Source organism: Oryza glaberrima, chromosome 6 (genome assembly GCF_000147395.1).
Source record: "Oryza glaberrima chromosome 6, OglaRS2, whole genome shotgun sequence".
NCBI lineage: Eukaryota > Viridiplantae > Streptophyta > Magnoliopsida > Poales > Poaceae > Oryza > Oryza glaberrima.
The window spans coordinates 9,705,112-9,732,576 of record NC_068331.1 but is presented as its reverse complement, the minus strand read 5'-3'; the positions used below and the strand labels follow the sequence as shown (position 1 = coordinate 9,732,576).

At 42.4% G+C, this 27,465-nt stretch overlaps 2 protein-coding genes across 2 annotated transcripts; one reads left to right on the top strand and one right to left on the bottom strand.

Annotated features, from left to right (window-relative positions):
* Positions 1-3,877: 3,877 nt before the first annotated feature.
* LOC127777272 (dof zinc finger protein 4-like) lies at positions 3,878-5,301 on the bottom strand. Its single transcript, XM_052303847.1, has one exon. It carries the CDS (start codon positions 5,159-5,161, stop codon positions 4,310-4,312), a length of 852 nt encoding a protein of 283 aa, XP_052159807.1. The 5' UTR covers positions 5,162-5,301; the 3' UTR covers positions 3,878-4,309.
* Positions 5,302-22,967: 17,666 nt separating this feature from the next.
* Positions 22,968-27,239, top strand: LOC127777515 (rhamnogalacturonan I rhamnosyltransferase 1-like). Its single transcript, XM_052304121.1, has 8 exons — positions 22,968-23,714; positions 24,770-24,837; positions 24,937-25,025; positions 25,127-25,292; positions 25,424-25,713; positions 25,842-26,046; positions 26,167-26,324; positions 26,510-27,239. The coding sequence occupies exons 1-8, from the start codon at positions 23,408-23,410 to the stop codon at positions 26,751-26,753; spliced, it is 1,527 nt and encodes a 508-aa protein (XP_052160081.1). The 5' UTR covers positions 22,968-23,407; the 3' UTR covers positions 26,754-27,239.
* Positions 27,240-27,465: the final 226 nt, after the last annotated feature.

The window sequence follows — 27,465 nt, the reverse complement described above, 5'->3', positions numbered from 1 at the left end:
GTATATCTATAAATATTTCAATAACCTGAAAATATCTACCAATTTCAGACACTTTCGAATTATTCAAATCATGTTAAGTTCATGCTCACACAGTAATCCTCCTCCTGACAAAGCCTTCTCTAGATCAGACCTGATGCCACCACCACCCGCATGCCCTCTACCTTTGCCTTATTGGCATCCGGAGGCCCGCTAGATTAACCATACTCTCCCTTCCTCCATCTCTCCCCAACAACACACATCCTCTCTTTGACGAGTTGTGGCAAGGTGTTTCCAACTTCCTATTTGTTAACTTCTCTAGCGGATTGCACACACTATCCAACCGTTATTTGCCTTCTCTATCGGCTCGCATTATTAAAAACACGGTCTCTACCTCGCCGCTTGTCCATGCTCGTTGTCTACCATCGGTCTCCCACATCCATTGGCTATTGCTCTAAAGCCACCCTCCTGTTAGATTTAATTGGGTAATTGATCCATTTAAATCAATTAAATCAAATAAATTCCAAGGCTCGTTATGCTAGGAATTCATGTGTATTCATTCTTTTATGGGATATCAATGGGATGAAGAGTTTTGAGAATTAATCCATTCGATAAGGGAATTGGTAACTTATATCAATTAGTCCTAATTGATGGATGGTTGATGGTTGTGTAGTGGAGGATGGTTCATGGCTAGTTGATGACAATTAGTTGCTCTATTCCTCTTCCTATTCCATTGGCAACTTACATCAATTACTCCTAATTGATTGTTGGTTGATGGTTGCGTAGTGGAGGATGGTTGATGGCTAATTGATGAGAATTAGTTACTCTATTCCTCTTCCTATTCCATAACTCTTACTCTTCATCTTCCATTCCTCTTATAAAATGAGAATGGATTTGATCTCCCGCGAGAGAAGGGAGACACACTTTCATCCATTTTCAAACGCTGTTGCTGCTACGGTAATCCCATCCCGACAAGTGTGTGCACACGTGTTGGGAGAGTAGGCCTCCGAAACCACGCGCTGCTGCGACGTTTGCACAGACGGGCGGGCGATCAGGTTTTTGGGGAGCGCAAGGCGTGACTACTCACTGTTTGTCAACATCTACTTCACCTTCACCAACATGTCGAACATTGGAGACAACGGCAACACTGGAGACAAGGAGAAGGAGGCTTTCGTCAACACCAACGGAGGCAATACTGCCTCAAACTCCAGCGGAGGACCATTCTTGGGGTATAACCTTCTTACATTATTTCAATTAGAAGTTTTACTGTTAATGTTCATCGCAATGTCAACATTGCGTTATTATGTGATTGTTGATGCTTATTCTACGTTAGCATGCTCATGTTGATTACATTCATCACTATCACTGGATCAAATCCCATTGTAAATATCATGTTTATTATCTTATTATTTTGGATTAAAATACGCCGAATTATGACCGAATTTCCAACACCTCCTACCCCTCCCACCATCTACTGGCCCAAAACTTTAGTCTGAAAAAAACATCGTAGAGTTTATGTGCCAAGGTCGATACTCATTTGAGGATGTGATCATCACCGTCACCAGTAAGTTATTGACATATCCCCTCTTCCTGTCTCCACCCCCCCCCCCCCCCCCCTCTCTTCTTTTTCTGTCTCTCCCAACCCAGAGATCAAAAATGGCTATAATCAATACAATCATCTAAAACCTAGCAATCCTTAAATAGTTATACGTGCCACATCAACAAACACTAGGAATCAAGGAGATCGATTGAGTGATTAGTTTCAGGCATTGTTCCTAAATATCAAAACTTATACTCCCTCCGTCCAAGAGTATAAGGGATTATTCCCTATTTCGCTAGAACTAATTAAGGAAGGGGAAAAATTGCATCAATGGACATATGGAAGTACACATTGGCACATTCAATGAACTGCAAAATGTACTCATTTGGAGAATAACTGCCGTTGTTGATAGGTTGGGAATGAAATTAAAAAATCTGTCCAAGTTAACATTAATGAGTTTGTTAGAGGATATTTTCCACCACAATAGGCATGATTAGCGCCAATTACATACATTACAGTTTGAAACTCAAACTTTAAACATTTAAACATGCCACCAAAACTAAACAACAATCCTATAGTCCCTGGTTCTAGCACTCCTTTTCAAATGATACAATCAGCAGCAATCCTATTTCTAACTTATGCAGTATAACCGCCAAACCTTGCCAATCGATCTGAATTCACCCCCAATAGAAGATCGGGAAGGGATTCCTGGATAAAGTTGCCATCCAAGATGAAGTTGTCATTGAGGAAGACCTAATCCCTGCTCTGCATCAAGAAGAGGTTCATGTCCAACAGGATGAATATCAAGGCATTTTTGACCTAAACATGCAATCAGGTATGTCAGTTTGACACATCACATTAGTATTGATTCCATTCACAAGATAGCACCAACCCATTTGTATCAATTACTTTAGCATTCACAAGATAGCACCAACCCATTTGTATCAATTACTTTAACACATCAAGGCATTTTGTATCAACATGCATTTTTGAGCCACTTTTTCCTCTTCCACTCCCTGGCTACTAGTACTGCTTGGATTCACAAGATAGCACCAATCCATTTGTATGAAGTAGTCTAGCACATTTACTAATAATAGTCCAAAGGAGTTGTTACATGTTGGTATATATTTAGACCTTCCAAAGAGTTCTCACATTCTAAAATCAATTTCCTTTCCATTCTAGAGGTCATACTAGCACAGAACCCTACATTTGTAACAAGCTCTTGACCCCAATGATATCCTTTTTTAACAGTTAATTTAAACAACCATTACATATATAGTCATATATGTAACGGCTACCATTACATATATAGTCATATATGTAACTGCTCTCGACCCCAATATAGATATCATTACCGGTTGACCGTTATAGATATAGTCATATGCAACGGCTCTCTTTTTGAGTCATCACAAATTACCCGTTAGCGGTGTAAGGTCCCATGCTAGTGTCATGATGATGACAAACATATACTCCCTACATCCCAAAATGTTTGATACTGTTGACTTTTTTAAAATATTTGACCGTTTGTCTTATTCAAAAAATTTAAGTAATTATTAATTCTTTTCCTATCATTTGATTTATTGTTAAATATACTTTTATGTATACATATGGTTTTATACATTTCACAAAAGTTTTTAATAAGACGAACGGCCAAACATGTTTAAAAAAATCAACGGCGTCAAATATTTAGGGAAGAAGGGAGTATATGGCTTGACAATGCACACTATTTCGGTTCAAGTACAAGTATTTTAAATGCAGGTGGTGAAGCCGTCGCCATGCATGCCGAACTAACAAACCGCCCATCCAGAATTAGAAGAAGAGTGTGTCACAATGTCAAGTCACATATACATAACACACGCCATGGCCGGCGATCCAAACTGCCTCACACGGAGAAGCAATTGACGTCAGCTAAAACCTATAGCTTAATTTGTCTCCCTCCTCCCTCTGTCCCTCGTCTAGCTCATCAACAAACAAGAGAGAGAAGATTCAGTGTGAGTCTGTGTGGACAACACGCATCTCGATCATCACCTGAAACCTAATTAACCAGTACTGATGCTGACAGCCACACCGACTAATTAATTGTTTATAGCTGATTGATAGCTACACAACTCACTAATCACAACAAACTCTTGGTTTAAGTAATTGGTTTATATATCATAGGTCCGCTGTAATTTGGTGGTACATATATGTGCAAAACTACAAATCAATTAATTAGGCTAATACTCCCTCCGTATTTTAAGTACATAAGCGTTAACTTTTAAACATACGTTTAACTATTCATATTATTTAAAAAATTATACAGATACATAAGATGTAAATCATGCATAAAGTTTTTTAATGATGAAACAACTCACAAGAAAATAAATAATAATTGCGTAGATTTTTTAATAAAACAAATGATCAAACATGTGTTCAAAGATAAACAGCGCTACTCCCTCCGTTTCACAATATAAAACTTTCTAGCATTACCCATATGCATATATATGTCTAGAGTCATTAACATCTATATGAATGTGGGTAATGCTATAACGTCTTGCGTCGTGAAACGGAGGAAGTACCTATTAAAACCGATGGTAATATATTTACAGACACCTCTCAAAAGAATCATATATTGTACTAGAAGAAACCAATAGCTTAAGTAAGGTATAACATGGATTAAGGCGGTGGTTAACAATTAATTAGTCGAGTAAGTAATTAATCCTTAACCACGTACGGCTCGGGCGATTAAGCGGCTGAGCCAAAGTCGCCGGCCGCGGCGGCGCGCACGATCGTCAAAGCAGTACGGACACAGTACTACGGCAGGTAGATCGTGCCGTCGTGGTCAGTCCAGCTCGCCGCGTTCCAGTACGACGTGTCGCCGGCGAGGTCGAACATCCCGGCGTCGAGCACCGCCGTCGGAGGCGCCCAGTCGGCGGCGGCGGCGGCGGCAGCCGCTGCCGGCCCATCCGAGGACCGTGCGGCGGCGAACGGCGGCGAGATGCTGTGTGCGGCGAACGACGCCGCCGAGGACGACCGGTGCTGCTCCGTGGCTGCGAGCGCAGGTGCGTCGGCGACGTCCTCCTCTGCCTTGGGCTGCGCCGTGAAGCTCGCGAAGGCCGGGAGCGCCTGCGACGGTGGCGGCGGCGGCGGCGCGAAGAGCGACGCGAACGCCGTGGCCTGGTCGGCGAACATCGGCGCCGGAGGCGGCGACAGCGCGTCGACGCTGCTTGGCTGGGAAACAGCAGCAGACAAGGTGTTCGACGACGCAGGCGCCGCAGCGGGGGTCGCAGTGGCGCTCGCGGTCGAGCCCGAGCCGTCGCCGCCGCCGCCGGCTGAGCGTGCGCTCTTGGAGTCGCGATGGCCACACCCGCCGCCGCCGCCGCCGCCGCCGCCGGTGAAGGAGGACGACGGCAGCGGCGCCGGGCGCTTGGGCTTGCGGCAGCCGCCGCCGACGGGGACGTTGCGGAGGAGGCCGCCCTTGGTCCAGTAGCGGCGGCACGCCTTGCAGAAGTGGCGGGGCTGGGAGAGGTTGTAGTTGTTGTAGTAGCAGAACTTGGTGTTCGACGAGTCGCACCGCGGGCACCGCACCTCCTCCACCGCCGCCACCGCCGCCGCGCCGCCGAACAGCCGGCCGGCCAGCCCGGGGACGGAGTGGAACTCCTGCATGTTGCTCGACCGGAGATTGATTCCAGAAGCTTCTGGAAGAGGGGGTTTCCGGGTTCTTGGTGGCGAAGGTTTGCGAGAGCTAGCGAGGCTGCTTGCTGGGCTGCGCTGCGCTATCTATCTGCTCTGCTCGGCTTCGCCTCTCCATCACAGAAGCGATGGCGGGTAAATATCCTCGCGCCGCGCGTTTTTCTCGCGTTGCCCAATTTTGCCCTCCCTGTTTGGTATGGAAGATGGGGGTAAAATGGTCGAAAACGATATTATATTGAGGGGTGCTACAAAACGGGATCCCGTTGCAACGGAATAGACATATTAACTATTCTCTTGCACGAGTATCATAGGTATCAGGTCCTAGGTACCACAGGTATCGAGTAATAGGTATCATAGGTATCGGGTACCATACAACTGGTACCACAACAGGTATCAGGTACTGTCTTATAAAAGGGTATCTCGTTTCAACGGGATACCGTTATCTAGGTTTTATGTATTATATTTTATCGTTTTATGGAAACAGTATCGATATGGTTGAATTTTTTTATATTTATTAAATTAATAATTTAGTGACAACTTTAATATAATATAGAAAATTAAATTTTACATATGGCTATATGTAAACAGGAATGATCTAAAATAATATATTTTTTATTATTATTTACGAAATGATATTGGTATACTGTATGGTGAGGAAATTTTCGAACCGTACAAGAAAATTGACCGAAATACCCTTTAAGTTTGTTATCGTATTTTTCGTTTATGGTGGTGATTGTCTAAGAAAGACGTATCTAAATGTTGGGTGTCTGTTCTAATAAATCTTTGGAAACCCATAATTATCAAATGGCGTAGTCAGTACCTACCGGTAGCATCCGGCCAATCAATTACTGTACAATATGTACTAATTTTATCACTAAATTAACTTTTTGTGCACATAAGTCATAGAAAAACTTAGCACAATGAGTAAGCTAGGAGTAAGGCTTGAAAGAGCAGCTATCATTAGATGATCTTTGTGTTGAACGGCTTAGTTTGGACTTGGAACGAGGAGGACCTAACACTCTTAAGGAGTCTACGATGGTGACAAGCTCAGGTGCTCAACTCCACGATATATGTGACAAAGAGGTTAAGAAGATGATAGGAGAACGGAGATGAGAGATAGGAAGGATCAAAGTGGCCACGTCTATATCTATGTTTTAAAGGCAATTTTGTTGCCCAGATGGTGGAAGTTCAAATTTTGAAAAAAAAACGAATTAAAGTATTTTTATATAGGTTAATTGGATTCATAGCTTTGCAAATTTGCTGATTCTTTTTTAAAAAATGACATTACTACTCGTTATATCGGCTTAGTGCTATTAAACCTTTCTAAAATTAGAACTATGCAATCGTTCATCACGTTTTTCATCTTCTTCTTTCTTTTCTTTTTTCTTCTTCCTATCGAGGGGTCGGCTGCGAGGAGGCCCACCGGCGAGCTCCGACGAAGGCCGCCGCCCCATTCCCGCCGATAAAAAGGAGGTGTCCAGCGAGCGTCCATCGTCACCTTGATTGACCACGCGCGTTTGGAGGCCGTCGCACGCCTCCTCCACCAGCCTCCGTACGGAGTAGGGCTGCCGCCGGCCGCTTCCACCAGCTGCTCGGGAGGGGAGGTGAGGGAGAGAGAGAGAGGAGGTGAGAAATGAGTGGAGAGGAAGTGAGAAAAGGTAAGGATGACTTGAAGATTTTTTTTTTTTTTGAAGATGGTGAGTGGGAAAGAGGACACTTAGACTTGTAGGCGGGCATGTAAGAGGCACGCCCACTTAAGAGGTTCGCATGCTGACCAGTTTAGAGGACCACATGCGAAAATTGATTTTTACAGGCATGCCTCATAAGGAGCCGTACATGGAAATAGAGGATGATTTTTGTAGGCGTGACCAGTTACATTTCGTCAACAACCTATGAGACCCTCGTACATAAAAATCACTTATTCTAAACTATTTTTTATGTTTCAATTTACCGCATTAATAAAGTAGATCATTAATTTCATTTCATGCCTGTATCATCGCTCTAGAACGCCCTAATAGAACACATGAATTATTTTTTCCCCATCTCACTTTAATTTTTTTAGAGTAAATTTCACAACACTACATGTTTTATGGTTTAAGATGCAGAAAACCACACACATTTTGACACTTGGCACTTAAGTACATATATTTTGTTAGTTTAGTTTCACAAAACCACACTATTGATGAATGGATTCACTCATGAGATGACGTGGTTGTTCCATCTAGGATGAGGACGTGGCATCCTATTAATTTTGTTCGATGGCTGGTAATATGATGTCATGTCCTTGTCCTAGGTGAAGCAACCATGTCATTTCGCAGGTGAATCCATTTATCGATAGTGTGGTTTTGTGAAACTACACAACCAAAATATATGTACTTAAGTACCAAGTGTCAAAGTATGTGTGGTTTTCTGTAACTTGGACCACAAAACGTGTAGTTTTTTTTTTGAAATTTACTCTTTTTTAAAAAAAATAAAATCTCTTATGTTCAAAACTTTTTTGGATAATTAATTATACAGACCAAATTGAACCCAACTAATCTAATCTCGTTAGAAAAACATAGGTTTTGTCTTGGCACGCATCATTGAAACAACAATGTCACGCTTTGAACTTTGAAGCGTACAGACTTACAGAGAGATGGAGTCAAGAAAAATGGGCGCTATTGAAAACGAGTCTTGGCAGGCAGGGGAGGGCGTCAGCCTGAAACGACAATCCCAGATCGGCACTGGCTTCACATCGGCGGCCATGGCGCAGCCTGAATTCACTCGATCCCCATCATCATCGGTCGCTCTCTCATCTCTCCGACAGTTTTACTGTGATGAGATTGAAGAAAAATCATGCAGAAATTCTCAGGAAGCTAGTGCCTGCATGCAGACTGCCTGATCGCTAGCTAGCTAGCTCCTTCATCTTCCCCAATGACAGATACGTGATCGATCCATATGGGTACAAATTGACACTAGTGCATCCATCTTGGCAGATTTGCCGGTTAGACTAAAGAAGTTTCTCAATAAGTATACATATATACAATCCTATTCAATCTTAGACCTGTTTGAGGAAATCTGGAGATTACGAGAAGTAGCTAGTTGGGCAATCAACTAGCGAGAATCTGAAAAATCTGAGTTTTTCTAGTTTATGTTTTACATTTTATAACTGTGCATTAATTATCAGAATCTCGATGAAGATCTAGATTGTTTGGGGAAACTGTACTGGTTAGAAACTTCTCAAAAAGGACCTTATCACTGACCAAAAATTTGTAACGGTTGTTCAAACCGAGATACAGATGATGAGTGGTGCGCGTGGCAGAATTAGCCTCCTCTGCAATTCTCTGTCTAGCTAGCTAGCTTTCTGATAAGGCACGCTACAGTGAAGTAGATTATATCACTGAAGATATATGACTGCTACTATACTTAATCGCTCATCACTTTGTCAGTTGCCACCGAGTCACGTACTACAACCTGCTATCCCTATCCACAGCTATCCTATCTCTATCTGATTGCACAGGTGACACATTAATCAGCAAATATTGCGATCGATCGTTGGACAAGATGATGAGAGTGGAGATGTCAACTATATATATAGCTACTACTAGCAGAGAGCAGAATCAAAAGAAGATTACCTCAAAGTGCATGCGATATAGTGCGACAAGAATTGAAGCTGGTGGATGGCGTCTTGTATCTAGCTTATATTAGTGATGGTCCTTGCTTGATAACGCTGTTCCGTTGGCTGTTGCAGAGAAAACTACAGCCATCCATGACCACCGTTGCATAGATGATTAGCTGTGCCTTCTTTTGTTGCTTTCTAGCTTGCACTGTTGTGTTCTTCTTTTGTTTTGTTTCTTTGTGGAGATGTACTGGCATTTCTGCTATTGGTGGTGCACGTCCACTAATTATTGGCGGCTGGGTTTGGGATTAGGGCTTTTCAATATGTGTAGAGAACTAGTATTCACATACATGTGAAATCTATTTAAAAATTATTATGAAGAAATAGACAGATCATAGATGGGCTGAGGCCTGGCCCAGTATATACCTTTAGGATCCAGTTGGAAATCTGCGGAAAGAAGGCATGGTCGCATGGACTAATTAATTAGGAATAAGTTCACCTGTCATCCCTCAACTTTACACAGAAATCTTCACCCCCTAACCGTGCAATTTAGGTCATATAGCAGTATAGATGTCTAATTTCACTCACGTGGCATCCTAGTCAGAAAAAAAATTAAAAAGTATATGGTCGCCCACATGTAAGTGAGAAATAATAATATGGGCCCCATATCCCTTTTCTCTTTTCTTTCTCCTCTCCTCTCCTTGCTTCTCTTCTCTGGGCTGGTCGTCTTCAGGGATGGTGGTGGCGACGGCATATGGGGGAGAGGCGGCCGACGAGCCTGGCCGAGCTACGCCACCTCGAGAGGCTCCGCCGCCGCGACCGAGAAGACGGAGGAGACGGACGAGGAGCGGACCGTGAAGGCATGCATGAGGAACCTCGCATCGGTCGTCGCGGCGCAGGACTTGAAGACAACACTGAGGACGAAAGGGTCCGTGGCCGCGAGCAGCGGAGAAGAGGCACGGAGACAGGAGAAGAGCGCCATCATGCCGGGGAAGTCGGCCACGGCGGCATGGCCGGCGGGGATGGTGGCGTAGGCAACCTCGTCCTCCGACACTCCCAGATCTGGTGGAGGCCGCGTCAAGCGGTCAACGGGTGTAGCAGGCAAACGGAGCAGGGGAGAGCGGAGCCAGCCAGCGCGGCGGCGATGGCCGGAGTAGGCCGGCGAAGCTCGCCCCCCGCCGATTTGCTCCTCCTCTGCCAGCTGCCGCTCCGCCCGCCACCGAGACGCGCCGCTCCATTGGGGCCACGCCCGACGCTCAGCCTCGCCGTCACCCGCCGGCCCGACCCGGCTCTTCCGCTAGCTCGTCGGGGAAATCGCTACGGAGAACGAAGGCGACGCCGACGCCGCACGCGAACGGGAGCAAGGTTGCCGCCCGCCTCACTCGCCTTCTTCGCCGTTCCGGCGCGCTCGCGCGGCTGCGCAACTCCAAGGTCATCGCCCGCTCGCTCCGATCCGCTGCCGTGGCGGTGGCCATGCTCGTGCCCACGTCGTCGCCCGCGCACATGCTCTCGCCATCCGTCGCCGCGACCGCAGGAGATGGCGCTGGTGTGCCGCATTTTGTTGGAACCGCAAGATAAGAAAGAAGAAAAGACGAGAATGAAGAGATGATGGTCCTTTTTTTCTCACTTACATGTGGGTCCTACAATTTTTATTTTTTATTTTGCTGACTAGGATGCCACGTCAGTGAAATCAGAGATCTATGCTGCTATAGGACCAAAATTGAACGGTTTTGTATAGTTTAGGGGTAAAGATTTCTAGTATTTAGGATTAGGGATGTCAAGAAACTCGGTGTATAGTTGAGGGATGGAAGGTGAACTTATTCTTATTAATTAGTAAGTTGGGCCTCTCTCTCAAAAAAAAAACTAAGTTGGACCTAAACCATTTTTTGGTCTGGCCTGGCCATCATCGGCCTCTTTATTCTACGTCCTGCCATCAGCGTCCCATCTCCAAATCATGCATTGTCGTTTGTAAGATCTCGTTTGCACCGGTTTTAAAAGGTGATAGCATGTTATATCTCGAATTGTGGTTGAAGGATGTGATTCAAACTAAGCGTCAAGAGAACTTATTCCTTTTTTAGTTGGACCTAAACTGGATTAATAAAGTTATCCACTAAATTGTTAGCCCTTTCAACTCACAAAACATACTACTCCAAACATGGGCCGATCTCTAGTCCTTTTGGAGAGTATTATTAACCAAAGACATTATGCAAATTTTATTAAATGCAAACTTGTACTGTAACTTCGTGCTGTGTTAGCCCAATAACCAAACTATAGTGGTCCCCATCTGTGATTAGGAGCAAAAAAAGCCCAATGCAGCCTTTATAAAAAACTTGCACAACAAATAAAATCCGAGTTGTTTTTTTACTACGTACTAAGCAGATGACAGTGCAGTAGTAAGTCAGTTCTTAACTCCGGCTTAATTACAGCGCTCTGAACTTTTTACATGTGCCATTAACGCTTACTAATTAACCATGGATTAAACAGCAGGAAAAGCTAGCTCCCGGCCGGTGGAGATTAATATCTCACCGGCGGCGTGACCACTGAAGAAGTCACCGTCGCAATCCGGTGGAGCTGTCCGGCCGGCCGGTGGGACCATCCGTCGAAAGCGCATTATATTGCTAGCGTCCTGGGTTTTTAATATCATTTCTGGCCGTCAAAACTTATATAGAACCGTACGAGACCTATGGTATTGCACGCACATGTCAAGTACTACGAATTTATAAGATATGGTGGTTAAATTCTTGGTAGTTGCCACACTCTTGACGCGATATATTTGACCATAGTGGATCCAATTGAATAATCGGCGTCAAATTAGGTCCAGTTCTTTTCATCTTATTTATGGAATTACTAGAATGGATTATTAGCTTCGCACTTTTAATGTATATTTCTTATTAATTAAAGAATTCATATACAGTATTTCTTATACCGCCTATTTCTTAAAACGGGTTTGCTAGCTAGCTGTCGATAGTTTTCATGACTGAAAAACTGCCAATTTTTTAGCCGCCGTTGATTCCGCACTAAGATTTGTGCTGAGATATTTTGCTATCGGATCTAAACCCTCTTTTCATAACCTAGTTTTACCATCACATATTTATGGCAGATTTATTCAAGTTACATCTAAATTGCATGCTAGTTACATTATAGTTATACTATAGTTACATTGTAATTACTTCCTCCGTTTCACAATGTAAGTCATTTTAGCATTTCCCACATTCATACTAATGTTAAATAATCTAGACATATAACTTATATGAATGTGAGAAATGCTAGAATGATTTACATTGTGAAACGGAGGGAGTACATTGTAACTATAGTGTAACTATATTGTTATCTCTATATAAATTAGATATAAAGTTGCATATATTATTTTAATACATATATACAAGTTGTTGTTGTTGTTGTTGTTGTTGTTGTTGTTATTATTATTATTATTATTATTATTATTATTATAGTGTTGTTCTAGTGAAATTATATACTATGGTTAGATTTGAAAGTTTTTCCCTCAAAAAACTTGCGACGATTTTTTAGCTAATGTGGACCCCCGTTTTTATAACAGGAATCAATCGTGTAACAGTACCATTTCCCTGGATCAAGTAGTCTGGTACACACAAGTTCATAGCTGAAATACTAAATGCACATACACGAGAGTCTAGTGCGAATTATTACATCATAAGCCCGCAGGCATAGTCTTAGATCATCGGACCGAGCGGTCCGGAATACATTCCAAAAGCAGAGGTAGATAAGGCAGCGGAGTTAAGGCAGCTACACGCCATTGCCACAGGCAACGACCGTAACTAAGACCTACTGAGCGCCAATCGTCTTCATCACCCTCCTGGTAATAGGCATAGGGATCCTCCGAAGCTTCATCTCCGGCCTCTGATTAAGTTTATATATTGCAAGGGTGAGTACCAACCATACTCAGCAAGTCACCACATCAACAATGCACATGATAGGGGTATTTCAAAGAATGGCTATGGTTCTTTTTGCGCAAAGCAAGTTTTGTAATTCTTTTCACAAGCCTAAGACCTGGCATAGACTGATCAAATTTTAGTACCAGTATTCACATTAAACAACGACGGTTCTGTCCATCATCCATTGTGATCCCAAGGATAGCTTCCCGCCATTGAGTCGTCATGGTTTTCCGAGGACGTCCACCTTCCCTCCTCTCAAGAAGTGGCTCCATCAGCATAAAAATCATCATGCAATAACCCATCCCACACAAGTTAAGAATTTAGAGTCTAGCCAAGTGTAACACACGTCCCGGTGCTCAATAATCACGAGCACGGCTATTCGAATAGATTTGGTTTACTCACACTGCAGTGGATGTACACTTTACCCGTACTCCGCGACTGCCCAACACATGAGCCTCGTCCCAACACATGAGACGCATCACGGTAAAGCTTTTCGATAACCTCGCATTGGCAGTACCCGCTCCATGAACTTTAGCCCTCATGCACTCTAGGCGTCATACGTTTCTAGCAGTGAGAGGAGTTCTGGCGCTCCCGGGAAGGGAAAACACACACACTCCTACGTTGCTTCTTGTCGTTGAACCCAGTCTATCATGATTGTTCTCTTATGGGTATCCTCATGTAGTATTGCCAAGCCAGCCTCTGACCATCCGGAACGGGCATCCGCCATCCACCTGGCCATCCAAACCGGGCATCCGCTAGCAGACTGCTTGCCGCATCACACACCTAAAAGAAGACCACTACGCATGGATACTGCCTCCGCTCAGCTATCTACTCCGCTAGGTCTATACCCATACGAGAAGTGCGGTTGTACGGGGGTCGTTTCATGCTTAACTTCATGGCTCGGTCCTTAACTGACCAGGGACGGCACTAGCCTTTTCCGGACACCACCTAAATCCTCCAGCCGCCCCAGTCGAAAACAGTTGTTTAACTTTATTTTCCTTTCACAAATCATGTCATCAATATCATGGCAATGTGGCGCTCATGTCTCCATATGCCGTATCTCAATTACCTTCCCAAAGGTAATTGACCAAGCATATAGCATTTGATAAACATGAGTATGTATGATTCTAGAATAGCATTTCTAAGCAATTGTCACAATTGACTAGGGACTCATACGTAAACATGGTTACGAAGGAATAAGGGGTAAACAATAATCAAGGCATGGCATAATCACAAGTAGGATGTTTATCATTGCATGCAATTTTATTTGTAAACAAAACAATTTCACAATTGGGATCAACATGTTCAAGGAATAGTGATGACTTGCCTTGCTCAAAGTCTTGCGGGTCGTGGCCTTCACTCGGATCCGCAACTCTCTCGGGCTCTACAAGTACGTGCGAAGAATTGATTTGAATTCCATTAGAATTCAAATAAAATCCAATAAAGACCAAATCGAAAAGCGAGCACGAGAGGCGATTGTTATATCCACTATATTATTCGCGAAATAGAACTATTCCTCAACCTAAGACATTTTGTGTCTCCTAAGTAATTTTCCTAAGAATTCAACACCTTTATTTTAGTTCTTAAATAAATCTAAATTCCTACCGCAAATTGATTACTTATAGAGGCTACCAAAATATAATTAAATTTCGAAATTTTACGACTATAATTAATCTACGATTAAATTCTAATTATTTTAAATTTTCTAAACTTCTAAATTTTTACTCAAATGCCTTTTTATTTTCTTCCTCTTTCTTTCTTTTTCTCTTTTTTTTCTTTTCCCTCTTTTCCTTTTCTTTCTTTTCTCTTTTCTTTTCTTTCTTTTTCTCTTTTCTCTCCCTCCTGGCTCCTTTCTCCCCCTCTCTCTCTCGGCTCCTTGCCCATCCGGGCGGCGACGGCGGTGGACGCGAGAGGGGGGGGGGGCGGCTTACCAACAGCAGCGGCGGAGGTGACGACGGTGATGGCGGCACAAGTCGCGGCGCGGCGCGGCGGCTTCATGGCGGCGGCTCGAAGGTAGCGGCACGGCGGCACGACGATGGCGGCGCGTGGAGAAGGGGGAGAGGGAGAGGGGGAAAGATGGAGGGGATGTGTGTGGGGTGGAGAAGAGGAGGGGTCGGGCTTTATAGGGCGTGGAGAGGGGCGGGCGGCCTTATGGCGACGCGACGGGCGGCGCGCGGCGCGACAGGCGGCGATGGCGACGGGCGGGCGGCGCGGCGCGGGGCTCGGCGCGACGGCGACGGCGATGCGATGACGACGCGGCGCGGCAGCAGTGCGAGGCGCGAGGCGGCGACGCGACTGGCAAGCGGCGCGCGGGCGCGGGGCGCGAGGCGGCGACGCGATGGGCGAGCGGCACGGCAGGGCGCGAGGCGCGAGGCGGCGACCGACGGGCGAGCGACGCGCGGGCGTGGGGCGCGAGGCGGCGAGAGGGCGGCGCGTGGCGACGGTACGGGCGACGGCGCGCGGCGCGGCAGCGGCGACAAGACGCGACGGCGTCGGCGCGCGGCGCACGGGGTGCAAGGCGGCGTGACAGCGACGGCGACGGCGCGCGGCGGCACGAGGCGCAAAGCGACGACGCGACGGGCGGCAGCGGCGACACGATGGCAAGCGGCGCGGGGCTCGGGGCGGCCAGGCGCGTGCGGCAGAGGAGGGGTTAGGGCTAGGGAACGCGATCGAACACTTACGGCGCAATGAACAATGATTTTTTTTATTTTTCCTATTTGGGTGTTTTTCCTATTCATATCTTGTCCCAATATTTCTAATTTTTGCACAAATCAAGTTTACACAATATTTGGGTTGCTCTAACCTAGATTATCATTACCCATATTTTATTTTTATATAGAATTTATTCGAATTTAATTAGAGTTAATTCTTATTCCATCGCATTTAAATTTAATTGATACAAATATGGTCGCGATAATATTTTATTTATTTCTGTCCTCACCTAATCTTTATTTTAAATTATATCTTGATTATTTCTTTTGCCAACCTAATTTTAGGTTTTATTCCTAATTATTTATCCCTTATTCATGATCAACAAACTCCGAAATGTAAATCCAATGAAATAGGCGAATAAAATCGGCATGATGCAATTTAGTTAAAAAGTTTTTGAAGGCCCATATTTTTAGAGTTTTGATTCTTGCTGGTCGAATTTTCAGGGTGTTACAGCTAAATATTTAATTTATCTCTGAAATCAAATCAAATCGACGATCCGCTCCAATAATTAATCCGCTTGATAATCCAAAGCAAACAAAACACCCTAGGCCGATAAACTTCTTTTACCAGATAAAATCACACAGTAGACACTTGACGGTACATAATTTATTCTTTTTGCGTCAATAAATATGTATGAATCACCTCGGTGGTTTTTAAAAAAACTAACATATCCATGGTGACAGAAAGCCAACCACTAATCCTAATTGGCAAATTTGCCTTGCACTTCCTTGGATGCCATTCTTGCCTAGCGCCTCCTACGCTCATGTCTCGTGTTGACTTGTCGTTATACGTTGGTACTACCATACAATTCAACTTCCCCATGTCAGTATATCACCCCTGCCCTCTTCTTAGCACAATTATATGCTTACAAGTTACAACCACCATACTCCACTACCATAGATATGGGCGTCCGTGATCGGTTATCTCCTACCGGTCACCATGGCCCGTTTGTGATTATTCATTTCTAACAGGTAAAAAATAGCCCTATTATGAAGTTTACGACTCATTATAGATGATTTACACCCATTATAGATAATTCATTAGTGCCGGGTGTTTACCCATCAAAAAAAAATATTTTTTTAATCACTGATATCTTATTTGTGATAAGACCTATACCTATTTCTCGTGTGGGTAATCATCTGTCCGATGAGGGGTTTCATGGTAGTTTTCATGGGTCATGTTGGCCTTTCTTTTCAAGCCTCCCAGTGGCATTTCACTCTCCTATTTACTGCGCAATCCTTCTTTATCACTATATCAACTCCAATCATAACCCTCTTCTAAGCCATAGTTGAAGACGCTATCCCATCCGATCGATTTACAGCCGTAAATACAAACCGTCTTAGATACTTATGCAACATCAATGTCACCCCCACCATCCACTCTTACATAAGAAGAAAAATGTTGTTGACAACATATGAATCATAATGTTGGATCAAAATTAATTGTTTTTTTAATTTGCAACAATTGGTTTATTGCAAAACATTTAAAAAGCACCAATAGTTTTGTACGATACTTTTATATATATTTTCTGAATGTGTATAAGACGTACGTGCGCATAGACACCACCATATATACGCAATATACCCACGCTCTGTGCGAGTACGATCCCTCTTTTACACAGCTTCAAGAGACGACGGAGGCCTAATGATAAATTCGTGAAACATAAAACATACACTCCCATATTTGTAGAAAAAATTCTCAGCATTATTTTAAAAAATTGTCAACAAAATTTGAATTCTTGATCATTTATAAGCCTATCGAGAATTTGTGCCCACAATGGAAGTCTATTTTCTGGTAGTGCAGAGAGCATATATAGACAATGCTCCAACTATAGGATCATTGTGCCCATCATTCATCATGTGCATAATAATGGGGATCACTTGCATCTCAAGTAGCTGGTCAAGTTAGCCCCACTAATGGGTGGTTGGTTCATCGTGGTTTTGTTCTTTTCTTTTCCCACCCCCAAACACGATCACATCAATTCTTCTATTCCAATTCATGCTTTTGAGTATATTTTATATGGGTTTCCAAATAAGATGGTTGCTATCAAAGCATCTCATTCTCAAGCATTTGACTCACAATCCGTCCTCTTCAAACCTTCCCAACCACATTTCTATCAATAGCGTACACAAAAATACTCCATCACAATTGCACATATATATGATGCATGCATGCGACTGCCGGCTGAATTATTTTCAAATGGACTTTTTAGGGGTAATTAATTTGGAACAAACTTTTGAAAATATATACATGTATGGTGCCAATATTCTAATTACACATGTACAAAGCAACTTTGAACATGTGTACTATATTCGTTTATACACTATTTAGCACTAAACTAAGTAACAGAAAATTAATTCGATACTGTGGCCAACAACCGGTATGTGTGAAACCCTTTACCTTTCTTTTGGATTTTTCAGGGATTTTATATAGGTAGATGGATCTATCCTTGCGGTTGCTGTAAGGCAGGCAGGGAGTCTGATTGATCGATGGATGCTCTGCTTGTGACGGTTTTAATGGTGCTCCAATAGATGAGATGAGAAAGGTAGCAGGCTATGGCAGGAGGAGCATCATCTGCTGGTGGAATGTTATTGTCCACACCAACCAGCATGATGCTTGTTCTTAACAACATAAGAAAAAGGTTGCTCCTTGATATGTATAGGCTGATGCTTTTGTGCTGAGGAGGACACCATATATATGTACTCTTAGGCAGCCATTATATTTGGCTACAGTGTGTCTTCTAGGGCTTGGGGATTCTTGAGGGCTTTATTTAATTGGATTAGTTGTGTACGGAAAAATAAAACATGCAGTTATATATCTTGTAGTTCGAATATCGGTTTCGGTTGATATAAAGGCTTGTTCATGGCATTTTGATGTTGATTGTATTTCGCTTTCACTAGTTTCTCTCTAAAAGAATAATGTTCACTGATACGCCTCTCTAAATGTTAAAAACATGGTAGTAATTTTCTAGCTAGTTAAGATTTAAGAATGATATAAGAACGAGGGTAGATCAATAAGGTTTGGGCAATGGGCATACATGCATGCATGAGGAGAAGTATCAAGTATGGGACCGTTCCATTGGACTGGCATTTCTTTCCAAAGGAGAAATGGAATCCAAATATTTGACCAGAAAGGGATGCATATATGTGTACGAAGGAATCTAGATTCGAGCCTACACCAACTGAAAATTGCACACAAACATAGTATTTTAGATTTTTCGAAGAAGTCGCCCATCTATTCCCTAAGTAAATTATTTTTTAACTCGACAAGTCTAGATGGCGATCAACTTTTATTAAAATCATTTTGACACTCCTTCGGTGTAAAACACAAACAACGACTAGAATACTATTTACCACCCATCAAACTTGACTACGATGCACTATTTCTCCCCAAAAATTCCATTAATTGTTAGCAATGCTTATATCTCGTCTTTGATTTATTAATTAGTTCGATATGGAGCTCCCACAACACAAAAATTGGTGAGTTCCGCTCGTTACAAAGCATTTAGTGTCAAACATACAACACTGTTGCTTATAAAAAATCCACCACATCTCAATGCTCAAAATCAAATTGTGGGCATCTAACCATTTAAATGCATGTGTCTAGTTTTGCTAACTTAAAGGAAGTGAATACATATGGGGCTTATAGAAGAGCAATATGACGCCAAGCATATGTGTCAATGGCTGCATATGCTCCAGCTAATAAGATCCTCTCATGGTTCCTTTCTACATGCATGTAAGACTCCACAAAACAATAAATATTCTAACGAACATTCCTTGCTCGATCTGGTAACATGCATGCTTGGCAAACGAGAATAATGGCATCCATGCACGCATTGTTTATTGGAGAGAAAAAAAAACGATTAGCTAATTAAATCATTGTGATCAGTTGGTGACCACATTTACTAACAGATTAAAGCTTAATGCTTAATTGGCCTACTTTGTTCGTTACACGCTAGCTAGGGTACTCATCTCGACATGAGATCTGCCAGTGTCCTCTTTTTTTTTTTTTTCCTCTCTTGTTTTAGTTTAGAATTTGGACTGCATGAGTGAGCTTCGATCTCATCATCATTTATAGCATTATTGGCCAAACGCTGACGTGTCATGTGAAGCGTGCAAAGCAGGGTAGCTTCATACTTTGCATTTTTGCCAAATCTTAATAACCAAGCCAATTAATTAAAAATTACGTGTGCTTAATTGCTATGACTGAAAAATGTGCTTAATTGCTAATTGCTATACATGTCTACATATGTGGATATATCGACTCCAAATAGAAGAGAACTCGAGTAGGATTACCAGATATATATATATACCTATATATGCCATGAAATATTTGATTTGTAAAGAAATGGATTAGATATATATTACGACTATTATTTGCTCATTTTATAGTTTGTGCTCTGAAATAGATAATTACAGATATAATTAAAATGGGCATATTTTCGTCAAATTCGCAAGTTACCCAAAAATATAGATTTCAAAATAAAATTCTGTAGTGGCAGCAATATTATATTCCGTATTTTACTTCCACTGGAAAATAGCCAAAAAGAAAAACTCTCATGTTCCACAAAGATACAGAATAAAATTCTTCCACGCACTAATACTACTACCTCCGTCCTAGAAAGCATCTCGTTTTACGGTTCAAAATATTCCCACGAAAGCTGTCGTTTTAGAACCTTCATCAGGAAAGTGATGCAATCTAGTAGGGGTTTTCGTAGGACTACTACTAGCATTTATTAGTTACTTGCATATAAGAAGTATTTTTTAATTATAACATGAGTGCATACCCACTTAGAGCAGGCTATAAACCATCTATAAACATATTTTAAAAAGATATAAGGAAGAGAGAGAAGAGCAGCAGGCTACATATTTGTAGCCAGCTGCAGCACGGACTACAAGACGTAATATGTGTATGACAAGTGAGACTAGGTATTAATAGTATAGTAAGCAACTATTATATGAATTAGATATTACATTGGCTATAGATGATTTGGAGTTAGTAGTGGGCTATACTATTAAACTTGCTCTTAGGGTGTGTTTGCAAGAGCAAGTTCTCAACACTCCCCTCCTGTTTTCTGCACGCACACTTTTCAAACTGCTAAACGGTACGTTTTTTTAAAAAAGTTTCTATACGAAAGTTATTTAAATAATCATATTAATCTATTTTTGAAAAAAATAGCTAATACTTAATTAATCACATGCTAATAGACTACTCCGTTTTCTGTGCATGTTCCCATCCTCCCCTAGCGAACACAACCTTAACTCGCCTCAAATTACCGAGAACTGAAATGACAACTGCACCTATTAAATGAGGGTAACTAGGTCATTTTTACTTGTAGCTAAGGGTGTGTTTAGTTCACGCCAAAATTGAAAGTTTGATTGAAATTGGTACTATGTGACGGAAAAGTTGAAAGTTTATATGTGTAGGAAAAGTTGAAAGTTGGAAGAAAAAGTTGGGAACTAAACCAAGCCTAATTTGCCCGAGAATCCTTAAAACATCAAGCTTTTGGGGACAGAGGGAGTATTTGTCACTTGGAAAAAGAATAGCATGCGTTTTTCAATGGGAATTGCTAAAAAGTTGTCATAAGTTTGTTGGTTGAAAATTTTCCAAATCTAAATAAACTACAATTTTAATGTAATTACAATGTAACTATAATTTAAATATATTATAAATACATTGTAACTATATTGTACTTATATTAACTTATAAGTAATTTTATATGGAAGTTACATGTGTTTTTCATACTTATATATAAGATATATAAAACTTATAAGAGCTAATTTTAATAACGTATCCAACTGCTGGCTCTAAAAGTTGACACATCATTTATAGTCAATCTAATATGGTACACCTACAATATACTCACAATACCTTACCCACCTCTCATACATATACACTATGTTGGAACTTGTGTTGCAGCCGGCTATAAGCTATAGATCTGTAGCCCGCTTTTCTTCTTTGTCCTCTCTTATCTCTCCCGCATGTTCTTGTACAGCTTTCTATTGTGTTTGCTCTAATTTTGTTATATTCCGTACTAAATTTATTTTTTATGGGACGAAAAGAGTACACTATAATTATATTACAGTACATTTAAAAGTTTTTCGAAAACAAAAAAACTTGTTGCCGGTTTTTAGTAGTCTATTTCCATACTAAAACAAGAAAATATTCTTAGAAAAATATGCTTGCCAAGGGATATAAAATTCTAAAACTTAAAAGAACTCTAAAAAGCAACACACTGGAGAAGTGAGGCCAGGTCACCAGCATTACAACTCAAGTGCATGTGCTCTGCAAGTCTGCAGGCGTGTGTCACGGGAAAAAAAAAACACCACACCCCCCTGCGCTGCGCCACACCACACCAAACGGGCTCTCAGTTCGGCGTGCCCAACCAACCACCACCACCACCACCACCGACTTCCAATCCCAGCCGTCCGTCCTCTCTCCCATTTCCTCACCCCATCAATCCCGTCCCTCCACGTGTCCACCCCACCCCTCGCGTGGTACACCTCCCCGGTGCCTTCCTAGTTCCTACCCCTTTTTTTCCTTCGTGCAGACTCATTATTTCCCTTTTCTTATGTTTATAAGTCCAAATTTAAATTTGAAAATTGAATTTTGAAATTAGTTTTATGTGTTTTCTCATCGTAGTTTTCTTTCAGTCACTAAGGCTGTGTTTGCAAACCCCTGTTCCCAACCCCTCTCCCTCGTTTTTCGTGCGTACGCTTTTCAAACTGCTAAACGGTGTGTTTTTTTTCAAAAAGTTTATATACGAAAGTTGCTTAAAAAATTAAATTAATTCATTTTTTTAAAAAATAGCTAATACATAATTAATCACGCGCTAATGGATCGCTCCGTTTTCCGTGCGGAGGGAACAAGTTCCCATCCCGCTCATGCGAACACAGCCTAAGGGCCTTTTTAGATCCCAACAAAGATTTTCACCCTGTCACATCGAATGTTTGGACACATTTATAAATTGCGTGTAAATTGCGAGACGGATCTTTTAAGCCTAATTGCTCTAGGCTGCCATTGCTCTATGATTTGACAATATAGTGCTACAGTAAATATTTGCTAACGATGGATTAATTAGGCTTAATAAATTCGTCTCGCAGTTACAAGGAATCTGTAATTTATTTTGTTACTATATTACGCTTAATACTTTAAATATGTGTCCGTATATCCGATGTAACACGCCAAAACTTTTTACCCCTTGTATCTAAACACAACATAAGGTGTGTTCTTCTCCCTTCTTCCTTATCTTCCTCTATTTTGTTTTCTGTGTTAGGAGACAAGATTCCCGTAAAATCATATATTGTATACTACTTCCGTTTTATATTATAAGACTGTTTTATATTATAAGACTTTTAGTATAAATATGTATAATGCTAGGAAGTTTTCTGATATGAAACGCACGAAGTAACTATGCAAATAAATCATATGCATAATAAGCGAAACAATGGGCTGTCGGACACGACGCGAGAGCCTCGTAATCGCTACGCGCACCCACCCACCTTCCTGCCTGCCTGCGGCGCCACCGACGCCTAGAGCCAAAAATAACTAGGCGTCCCCACGCCACAACCCCCCGCTTCTCCTCCCACTCTCCCCCTCTCTCTCCTCTCTCCTCTCTCCTCACCCCGAGATCCGCTCCGGCCACCCGCCGGCGAGGCCGCCCCCCGCCCCGCCCGCCTTGCGATCTTGGGACAGTGCGGCGCGTCCCGGAACGCCGGTTCTTGGCCGGTCGAGGTGGTGGTGGTGGTGATAAACGGTGCGGTGTCTGAGGAGTGGGCGGTTGCTGCCGTGCCCGGAGGAGCTAGGAGGCGGCGGCGGCGGGAGAGCACTGTTCTTGGAGGCTGCTTTTGAGGTGGGGTGGGGGGGAGGCGTTCGTTCGCCGCCGGCGCCGGTGGCGTGCGGTCGTGGGCGGGAGGTGGTGGTGGTGGTGCTGCTGCATTGGGTGCGTCGTGGGTGGATTCGGATGGTTGCTTGGTAGGATTTCCCTTTTCATGGTCGATGGGGTGGAAGGCGGCCATGGTGGGGGGTAAGTTGGCCGGCGTCGGCGGCGAGAAGCTCAGGTGCGCCGCGGCGCCCGCCGCGGCGGCGCGGTCGCGGATGAAGCTGTGGATGGTGCGCGCCACCACCACGGTGCTCCTCTGGACCTGCGTCGTGCAGCTCACCGCCGTCGGCGACACCTGGGGCCCCCGCGTGCTCAAGGGCTGGCCCTCCTGCATCACCTCGCCCGACGACGACGCCGCCTCCGCCACGCTCGCCGCCGCCCGCCCGGAGCCCGTCGTCGACAAGGCCGTGCTACCGCCCAAAAGTGAGTACACACATTAGTCGGTTTCGTCCGGTCGCTTGCTCGCTTTCGCTCGCGCTGTTGGAAAATGCCGTGTCTTTGGGTTGATGTTTGCTCCCAACGACATTGACACCCGGCCAGCCTGCATGTTGGTGCCGCATCGTCGCCATGTTCACTTGGAAAAATTTCCTCAAACTTGCGATGAATTTGACCGGTGGTTGGTGTGAATTGCTAGTAAATTTGCGCAACTTAGCCTGCTTCATGTGGATGTAATTCTGAGTTAATGTCGGCTTGTGTGTTCTATGTAGGATTAGGGAATTTGGTCATGCCTTTTCATCTTTTCTGCGTTCTTGAACTGATAAATTGATTTTGTGCTGAATGGATTGTCTCAAATTCTCAATGATGTTTGAGAATCAGCGATGTGGGATTTTCCTCCTTTTTTTTTTGCTCGGCCGATCAAGAGTTTTGCTGTTCTGGTGATTGAATTTTTATTTTTGGTTATTTCCATGTTAGGATCATACTTTTTAGGTGATCTATGAGTGCTGTGATGAGTAGCAATCATTGATTACTTAACGGATGTTTTTGTCCTTCACAATTGCTTACCATTTTTCACTTGGATAACAAATGAGATGCCTTATCATCTTCTGGGTAACTGTACCGATATTTCTGTGTGGACCTTTTATAGCATTTACTTTTTAGTGAAAATAAATGTTGATTTGTTCAGCTACATGGTAATTTAGCTTTACAACACAGTATAATTCAACAAAGAAGAATTGCTTAGCTTCCTTATACAGCAGATTAATAGCATGGTTGCCTTTTTTTCAGAGACTATTTTTGCTTGAACTCAACATTAGGGAGTTACTACTGGGCTGTAAAAATAGTGGTACCTCTAGGCACCTCCTGGTGTTAATTTGTGGTATCTTCCGCTAGTACCACCTTCCTTTGGTTGAATGTCGAGGGTTGTCACACTAGAAGGCTCGTAAAAGAGCTCTTTGTTTGATCACCTTTTTTTCTATAGTGTGATACATGCCTTAATTTCTGTTCACTTGTACTGATGTTATGTGGTCGTTGTCTACCAGGAATTTATAGGAACAATGGTTATCTGATGGTCTCATGTAATGGTGGACTTAATCAAATGCGAGCTGCAGTAAGATACCAGAAAATCCTTATTTGTGAAATTTCATCGGGAATGTGCTTTACAAGTTCTGACTCTTAACATGGTCTTCTGCTCATTCTCTTTCATCAGATATGTGACATGGTTGTAATTGCGAGATATTTGAATGTCACTTTGGTTGTGCCAGAGTTGGATAAGACATCATTTTGGAATGATCCAAGGTGCATTTTGGGGCTTTGATCCTAATTTACTTCGCTTTATATAAGCTAGCGGCTCTGCTTATGTTCTGGATATTGACTTCGGCAACCATTCTATCTTGCAGTGAGTTCCAAGATATATTCGATGTTGAACACTTTATAACCTCTTTAAGAGATGAAGTTCGCATATTGAGAGAACTGCCTCCAAGGGTAAAACGAAGAGTTGAACATGGGATGTACCACTCAATGCCACCAATAAGTTGGTCTGATATCTCCTATTACCATAACCAGGTAAACTTCATATTCCATTCTGTTAAGGCTGTTTTGTATCGTGACATTTTATTGAATAAGTTAATAGTTGATTAAATTGTTGTATTACAGTATGTATAGATTAAGCTAATAGTTGATCAAATTTGAACCAGATTCTCCCTTTGATACGGAAGTACAAGGTTCTCCATTTGAACAGAACTGATGCTAGGCTAGCAAACAATGGTTTACCTATGGAGATTCAGAAACTGCGTTGCCGAGTAAACTATGCCTCCTTGAGATTCACTTCGCAAATTGAGGAGTTGGGAAAGAGAGTAATTAGGATACTCCGCCAAAATGGCCCTTTCTTGGTTCTTCACTTACGTTATGAAATGGATATGCTGGCTTTCTCTGGCTGTACACAAGGTTGCAGTAATGAAGAAGCAGACGACCTCACAAGAATGAGGTGACATTTTGTAATCTGCTGTTGGATTTGTTTTTCTTAATTCTTTCACTTGAATCTGTCTAAACACCTGTCAACTTTGTATGCTTTTCCAAGTTAGATAACAATTCTCAAACTACTCTTTGATTCAGGTACGCTTATCCATGGTGGAAGGAGAAAATTATAAATTCAGAATTGAAAAGAAAGGATGGTCTTTGCCCATTGACGCCAGAGGAGACTGCCCTTGTCCTCAGGGCATTGGACATCGATAGAAGCATGCAAATATATATTGCAGCTGGAGAAATATATGGTGGAAAGCGCAGAATGTCTACTCTCACTTCAGCGTATCCTAATGTGGTATGGGCACAACTAAACATGCTATAAATATTTGTATTACATGTAATACTATAAAATCTTTTAAGATCTCATCTTTCAATCTCCTTACTGATCAAGTTTTCTGCTTGCAATGATGTCTAGGTGAGGAAAGAGACACTTTTGGAACCTTCTGATCTAATGTTCTTCCAGAACCACTCATCACAAATGGCAGCACTAGATTACTTGGTTTCTTTGGAAAGTGACATCTTTGTTCCTACATATGATGGCAATATGGCTAAAGTTGTCGAGGGTCATCGGAGGTGTGTATTCCATATTTTTAAAACACAGAATTCACTTGTGCCGTCCAAAACTGCCTGCTAATCGTATTATCATTTCTTCTCGTATTCCTTTTTTAAAGCCAATAAATATTTGATATATTTCTTTTGCAATCCACATAGTTTTTATTACTGGTTAATTAAATCTCTTATTATGTTGCTCGATGCAGATACATGGGGTTCAAGAAGACAATCTTGTTAGACCGAAAACTTATTGTTGAGCTAGTAGATCAATACAACAACAGTTCTTTGCGATGGGATGAGTTCTCTTTAATGCTCAAGGCTGCCCATGCAAACCGGATGGGATCAGCTTCAAAGAGGACGGTGATTCTTGACAGACCTAAGGAAGAGGACTATTTTTATGCCAATCCCCAAGAATGCCTGCAAGATTCTAATCTCTTACATACATCATGATATCCACTCATGTTAATATTTCATCCACGCTATACTGTTCCATTCTTTCGTAAATGCAACTGTGAATCAAGAGTTGGGGTCCTCGCTATTTTGAAGTGAAAAGGCGGCTCGGCCTCAAGCTCGAGCCATAGATGAATTCAAACTCAAGGACAAGGGAGGTAAGGGGGGTGTTGTTTGTAGTTGGTAAATACACATAATAGAAATGGAGGCAGATTTGTTTATTCCACAAAATAAAGAGTAACACTCTTTGTATAGATGGTTGATAGAATCTACCATGAAGGCCAAGGTAATTTAAAGAGAGATGCTGGATCCCCATCTCGGATCTCGGGTGGTGTAACATAGCAATTGTTCTTGGTAGCCCCCCCTCCCTCCCCATCGGCAAAAATTTTGTCCACCAAAGTTGTTGGAAAAAGAATTATATATACACTGTTTATTGAATCGATACAGCCTTTATGAAGATATATGGTAACTTGTGCAGAATGTTTCTACCACTTGTAATTTGTAATGCTGCTCTTGTATTGATTTCCTACATGGAGGTTGCTTTGTTAACCTGTGAATTGGTGATCTATGTTCTGATGCAGGATAAATAAATAGGATCGGTGCAAGCTAAGAGCACCCGGTGTTGTTTGCCTTCTTTAATCCATGAACTCCCTCCGTTTCACAATGCAAGTCATTCTAGCATTTCCCACATTTATATTAATGTTAATGAATC